This window comes from Nicotiana sylvestris, chromosome 5 (assembly GCF_000393655.2).
Source record: "Nicotiana sylvestris chromosome 5, ASM39365v2, whole genome shotgun sequence".
NCBI lineage: Eukaryota > Viridiplantae > Streptophyta > Magnoliopsida > Solanales > Solanaceae > Nicotiana > Nicotiana sylvestris.
In genome coordinates this window covers 84,119,615-84,127,021 of record NC_091061.1, presented here as the reverse complement: position 1 = coordinate 84,127,021, position 7,407 = coordinate 84,119,615, and the positions used below count along the sequence as shown (strand labels likewise).

Here is a 7,407-nt window from a genome sequence, read left to right as displayed (position 1 = left end):
TGAATTGAGCCAAACTTATTTGTGGTACTTACGTCTAGGTCATATAAATCTAAATGAAATTTTGAGGTTCGTTTCAGATGAGCCTTTGAGTTCATTGAAAGTGGAGGCACTGCCAACATGCGAATCCTGTTTAGAAGGTAAAATGACGAAGATACTTTTTCCCTCAAAAGGAAATAGAGCTAGCGATAAGTTAGAATTAATTCACTATGATTTGTGTGGCCCTATGAATATACAAGCAAGAGGTGATTTTGAGTATTTTGTGACTTTCATAGATAATTACTCAAAATATGGATACATTTATCTGTTGCGCCGTAAGTCTGAATGCTTTGAGAAATTCAAAGAATTTAAGACGGAAACGGAGAAACGACATGATAAACATATCAAAACATTGCGATCTGACCGTGGTGGTGAATACCTTTCTGCAAAATTCATTAAATACTTATCAGATTGTAGAATTACATCTCAATTATCGGTCCCAGGAACACCACAACAAAATGGTGTGGCAGAAAGAAGAAATAGAACCCTTTATGGAAATAGTTAGATCAATATTAAGTTATTCCGATTTGCCTTCTTCCTTTTGGGAATATGCTTTAGAAACAACAAATTGCATTCTAAATCTGGTTCATTCAAAGTAGTACCTTCAACCCCAGCAGAATTATGGACTGGGCACAAGCCCAGTTTACATCATATTCGAGTTTGGGGTTGTCCAGCACATGTGCTGAGAGGGAAAGCAGATAAATTGGAATCGAGGACAGAAATGTGCATTTTTATTGGATATCCAAAGGAAACGAAAGAAGGTTTGTTTTATTGTCCTAAATAAAAAAAGGTAATTGTTATGACAAATACCAGATTTTTAGAAGAGGACTATTTAATGACTATATTAATAGAAGTAAACTAGTTTTGCAGGAATTAAGCAACGGAATAACTAATGACTCATCTTAGGAACGTATACCAAAAGTTAGCATTGACATACCACTATATTATCGTAGTGGGAGAAATGTCAATAGGCAGCAGAACGCACAAGAGCAATTACCTGACATCTCTTTACCCCAAAGTAGTGAGAGTCATGTTGAGCAACCTGAAATTATTATGCAGCCGGCACTCCCAGAAGAAGTTAATGATATCCTGGCACCGCAATGCATGGAGGATAACATTGAGGCTTCAGTTCCGAAAAATGATGTTGTGGTTCAACAACAAAATCAAACTACACCTTTAGTGACTAGTCGTAGTGGGATAATTATTAAAAAAACTCTCCGGTTTGTGCTCTTGGGAGAATCTTATGATAGAATCCCTGAAGAGCCTGATACAGAACCTCTTAATTACGACGAAGCACTACAGGATATAGACGCTGATAAAGGGTTGTGGCTATGAAATCTAAAATGGAGTCCATGTACTCCAATCACGTCTGGGATCTTGTACAACCACCTACTTGAATCAAACTCATTAGTTGTAGATGGATCTATAAGAAAAATAGAGGAGTGAATGGAAAAGTGTAAACTTTTAAAGCTAGGTTTGTTGCAAAAGGGTCTACTCAAAAAGAAGGGATCGATTATGAGGAAACGTTTTTTTGCCAATAGCTATACTTAAATCCATTAGGATTCTCTTATCCATTGCTGTTCATTACAATTATGAGATTTGGCAAATGGATATAATGACGGCTTTTCTTAATGGAAGTCTTGATGAGTGCATCTATATGGCACAACCAATTGGTTTCATAAAAAGTGGCAATTAGCACATGTTGTGTAAATTTAAAAAATTCATTTATGGATTGAAACATGCTTCTAGAGCATGGAATACTTGTTTTGAAACATCGATTAAAACCTTCAGTTTTGATCAATGTGAAAACGAGTCTTGTGTCTATAAGAAGTGAGATGGAGATAAAGTTACATTTTTTATTTTGTACATAGATGATATTTTGCTCATAGATAATAATGTGAGCACGTTGAATTCAATAAAGGTATGGTTTTCCTCACATTTTGATATGAAAGACTTAGGACAAACAACACATATCCTTGGGATCAAGCTTATGCGAGAACGCAAGCAAAGGATATTAGGCTTATCCCAAGCACTTTATATTGATACTATTCTCACCAGGTTTAGTATGCAAGATTCCAAGAAAAGGTTTTTTTTTCAGGCATGGAATCTCTCTGTCAAAAGATCAGTCCCCAAAAACAACCGATGAGATAGAAAATATGAAGGCGGTCGTTTATGTTTCTGCTGTAGGGAGTCTCATGTATGTTATGTTATGTACTACACGTGATATCTGCTTTATTGTTGGCGTGATTAGTAGATTTCAGTCTAATCCTGGACGAGAACACTGGACTGTTGTTAAACATATAATCAAGTACCTGAAAAGGACTAGGGATTATATGTTGATTTATCACTCAGGTGATCTTGCACCAATTGGCTATACTGATTCAGATTTCCAGTCAGATAGAGATTCTAAAAAATCTACCTCAGGATATGTTTTTACCTTGTGAGATGAAGCCATAAGTTGGAGAAGTATCAAGCAATCATATGTTGTTGATTCCACCATGGAAGCCAAATATATGGTTGCTTCTGAGGCAACTAAAGAGGTTGTTTGGCTCGGGAACATTCTAAAAGAGCTTAATGTAGTTCCTTCGGTTCAAGCACCAATTGTACTTTATTGTGACAATAGTGGTGCAGTTGAAAACTCAAAGGAACTAAGAAGCCATAAAAGGAGTAAGCATATTGAGCGTAAATATCATTTAATTCGGGACATAACTTAGAGAGGTGATGCAAAAGTATTGAAGATTGTGTTAGAGAACAATTTGGCAGACCCATTTACAAAGAGCTTGCCACAGAAGATTTTTGACAAGCATATAGGAGGAATGGGCATTACAGTTGTAGACACATGATTATGAGTCCAAGTGGGAGATTGTTGGGATATATTGTTAACCATGCGGCTTGGATATAGTATTATGTTTTATTCTTTATGGAACAACTGTTTATGTGATTTATTCAGTTTAATAAAGTATTATTTTAAATAGATAATTTGTTACATGTGTGTCCTTTGGTTATGTAGTAGAAAATTTAGTGTATGGAGTCTTGGCTCATGCATAGAAAATTAAATTATCGGTTCTCATAATTAATAAACTATGTTCACAATCGAAGATATTGTTGGGCAAAATATCTTGATGATTGTAGCACAAGATTAAAGTATAATTTATCTTGATTATGAGAGTGGTTTTGTTCCAAGTTCTTGTGCTAGTATACTTAGTGTATATTGAACAGACCAAGTAGAGAAAAGATGTTTTGTACTGAATATATATAAAATATTTTCTCTAATTCATTAAATGAGGTTATACCCCTAATCTTGATATAGTTATTATGATCAATGTGATTTGTTTATTGTTTGATTTATCAAAAGGTACAAATATATTTAGAGTTAGTGTATGCCTAATAGATTGGACAATAACGAACAACATTTGTGAAATATTAATTAGTTGATAGAATCTGTGGCTCGGTTTTGAGTTTGATGATACTCCTTTATGTAAGCTTATAAGTTTTCATGTGAAAACCCGGCCGGTGAATTTTGTTTCCGTCACATGAAATAGTTTAAGCGGAATTATAATGGATTTAATTAGTTGATTAAACTAAATTATCAGTGATTTAGTTTAATTAACTACTATTTATGGGGAGTTAAAAATAAGAGTTAATGAATTTCGAAATTTATATTGAGGAGTTCAATTACAGTTTTTTAATAGAATAAACTGTAATTAATTATAGTAGGATTTAATTCATCCGAATTTCAAATTAATATTGTAATTGGTAATCTCTTATTGTTTCTGTGGTCCCTGCTATACTTAGTAAAAACATGGGCAGACTTGGGAAAAAAGTTATCCTTCTGAGTTAGAGTAGGATTCTACTTTCACTTGCAGAATCCTACATGTTTTTGACCCCCTATTGTGGCTTTCGAAATTATTAAAGGAAGACTATTTTTGACCTAAGAAAGATAGTTTAGAGTTGTATTGTTTTGCCCACTCAAAACAACTTTGTCCAAGGTCTTAGAAGGAGCATAGCAAAAAACTGCAGCCTTGGATTCTTGCTCTGTGGAGGATTTGTGCAACATTTTTTAAGAGGTTAGTGCTTCTAATCTCCGAATTATATCATTGTCTAGTTTACATGTTTGTGATACCTGGATTGTCTGCTTGTCTCGGCTACACATATTCTAACATTGACTAGTAAATACTACCTAACATACATGTGACGTAAATTCTATGTGCTTTATGGGGTAATGTGCTAGATATATGTGTAAGGGCAGCCTGGTGCACGAAGCATTTCGAATTCATACAGGATGCGGGAAAAGGGCTGCATCCCAAGAAGGTGTGATATAGGCAGCCTAAGTATTAGTGGTTGATTCCACTACTCGAATCTGTGACTTATAGGTTAAACAGGAACAACTTTACTGTTGCTTCAAGACTTCCTTTTGCTCGATAGACATATAGAAGATAACAAAGTTTATAAGTTTAATCTTGCAAAGGACGGGTTTAATTTTCTCAGTAAAAGAAGAAAAATGTCGGTATACTAGTTTCTTGTTTGAATTTGAGGGCAGCTCTTCAAAATAATTGTTTAAACTAGATGTGAAATGGTATAGCGTAAGAATAGTACTACAGTAATAGGAAAAAGCGGACGAAATCAGCAATGGTAATACTGTTGAGTAGTAAATCCTAATGTGAACAAAATGATTCCGACCAAAAAGGGGTGATTCTGAAATTAGTGGAATGCAACCTCAACAAAAAGTGACTTGCAGGATCAAACCCAGTCAACTTGGCCAAATTGCATCTTTTTTCCTATAAAAAAAGGAGTATATATAAGGTATATAAAATATCTTTTGATTGTGCATGACCTTTGGAGAAAACTTTGCGATTTTAACTCAAATAAAACAGTATCATACCATATTAAAGAGTATACCTCTCCGGTTTCAAATAATGCAGAGTGACAGATAGCCTGAGTGAGCTGGATTGGTCTCTGCTTTGGCTTCTTGCCTAATGTTTCATTGTTTTGGAGTCAATTTAAGAAATGGACAAAATAAGGGCAAGGTTTATGTATGCACAACACAAGCCAAGAGGTCCCCGTTTTTGCCAATAGTTAATAAAAAGAAGAAAAAGAAAAAAGGTTCCTGCACTATTCCAAAAGTGGTACTAGTATTATTAGCTAGTGGAAACCTCGAGCCGAAGTAATTGTCAGAAAGTTCAATATGGAATTGTTTGGAAATTATTCAAAAGAAAACAGAAACTTTTTTTACACTTTTGTGTTTGGCTAGGAAATTAATCAAGAACCAATAGTTCCATCACTACATACACAAAATGAGAGTAACAGAACCTTTGACAGCTTCCAATGCTGAAATAAACCAGATAATATAATGTTCATAAAGGAAACAAAGATTCACTAGTTTATAGTAATTAGACATTAACTATGACAATAGTCGTGACTACAAACATAAGCAGCGACTAGTACACTCGTTCTCCTTTGGGCAGACGCATATGCTTACATGATCAAGTGAAACAAGACTGAAATTCAGGAGACTTTATTAGTCGAAGACTGAAATTCAGGCCAAAGAAACTAGACTGGTACACTATAACAAACTAAACTTGATTTATATTACAACAAGAACATAAAACAGAATCAGAGCTAGTTGGAAATTTTTCAACCCTGCCCCTCATCAATCCCATATAGCTCCATGTCCATCCCAAGATTGTGAAGAAAGCTCATACGGGTATGCCACAATTGAACTTCCATAAGACGATCCAAAATCCATAAGATGTTCATCACTTGAGCTATTCCAGTATTTCACTACATCTGTTGTAGTTGTGAATTTGTGCAACTTTTCTTTAGAGAGAGAATTGATGTTGTTTTGAGATGTGTCGTCGGCCACGAAATGGAAAGTGGTAATGTCATGGATACTGGGTCTCCTCTTATCTTTGCATCCTGAGAGCTGTCTCTGGTAGTATTTCTGAGCATGACTTGCTACTTGTGTTGGTGTTCTTGAGATTACCATTTTCTTGGATATATTCCTCCAGTCCCCTTTTCCATACTTGTCTAAACCCATTAGAAATCGCCTATATCGATCAAATAAACAAAAACTTTTATTAACCAATTTAAGAAAAAAGGGTGCTAAGAACAAACCAAAAACAATATATGCACCTGTGTTCTTCCTCTGTCCATGGTACTCCTTTCTTTCTTTCTTGATCAGAAGACCTGCCTCTCTTTCTAAATGTTTGTAATCCACAATCAGAAGACGCGAAATAACCAGGATTTGGAACCAATCCAGCTTCGATGTCACAAACATCTGCAGCTAGTTCCTGATATTGCATCATCACATCAAGCACTGACTTTCCAGGGATCATATCTGCCACCTGAAACCACCTATTCGGAGTATTCTCATCGTATATCGCAATAGCACTTTCGAACAGTTTGTTCTCTTCTTTAGTCCATATTGAGCTCTTGTTCATCCAACTTGATGAAGTAGGAAATATAGTTTCCATTTCCACAACGTCAGGACAATACAAGGACTTGATGTGCAAATGACTAGAGGATGAGATTTTTATGACACCCAAAAGGATATTGTGGTATTTAATTCAGAATCGTATACTGGGAATAAGAATACCCTTTTCATGGATTAGAGAATTTAGTGAAAGATTCAAAAGAATCTTGGAAATATAGAAAAGTCCAACTGAGAACTCTAGAAAGAGTTTAAGCTAATGAATTTTCTTGGAAAGAACTTATTCCCAAAAGAAGTTAAGAAGATGTAATGAAATTAAGACCTTTCAGACAACAGAATGAGAGAAGATATAGGAAAATGATGGAGTTTGAAGGAAGCTGATGGGAATCAGTATACCAAATGACAGTGGCAGCAGATTTGTGATGTATCAGTGAATCGTGGTTGGATTAATTATATGAAATGACGAGTTGAAAGAAAATACGTAGTAATAAAAAAGAGACATCGAAAGACGCTTGGTGTCCACCAGTCATGAGATTCGACATATGTATCTAATATTACATGTCACGTGCGGATCTAGGATTTCTAGTACATGGGTGCATTACAAAAAAAAAAAGATAAAACATTCAACTAAGTGCACCATTCAACCTTCTTGGAGCATGAGTGTCAGCAGTTACTATTATATCAATTTTAAAAAAATTGTACATAAAATATCTAATTTTACGGAAAGACCATGGGTTCACGTGCCCCATAATTAAGCCTATAAATCCGCCCCTGGTTACACGTTTATTTCCTCATAAATATTACAAGACCTGTTTTAAGGTTAATGCGGCTGCTAGCAAACTGTGGTTTAGCCATTAAGGGTGTGTTTGGTATGTCGGAAAATTTTCTTGGAAAATAAGTAGTAATCTTACTCATTTTCCGGTATTTGGTACGCAAATTAA

At 35.1% G+C, this 7,407-nt stretch overlaps 1 protein-coding gene across 1 annotated transcript; it reads right to left on the bottom strand.

Moving 5' to 3' along the window:
* Positions 1-5,362: 5,362 nt before the first annotated feature.
* Positions 5,363-6,884, bottom strand: LOC104217904 (transcription factor DIVARICATA-like). Its single transcript, XM_009768247.2, has 2 exons — positions 6,169-6,884; positions 5,363-6,083 (listed from the first exon to the last, which is right to left on the bottom strand). The coding sequence occupies exons 1-2, from the start codon at positions 6,507-6,509 to the stop codon at positions 5,687-5,689; spliced, it is 738 nt and encodes a 245-aa protein (XP_009766549.1). The 5' UTR covers positions 6,510-6,884; the 3' UTR covers positions 5,363-5,686.
* Positions 6,885-7,407: the final 523 nt, after the last annotated feature.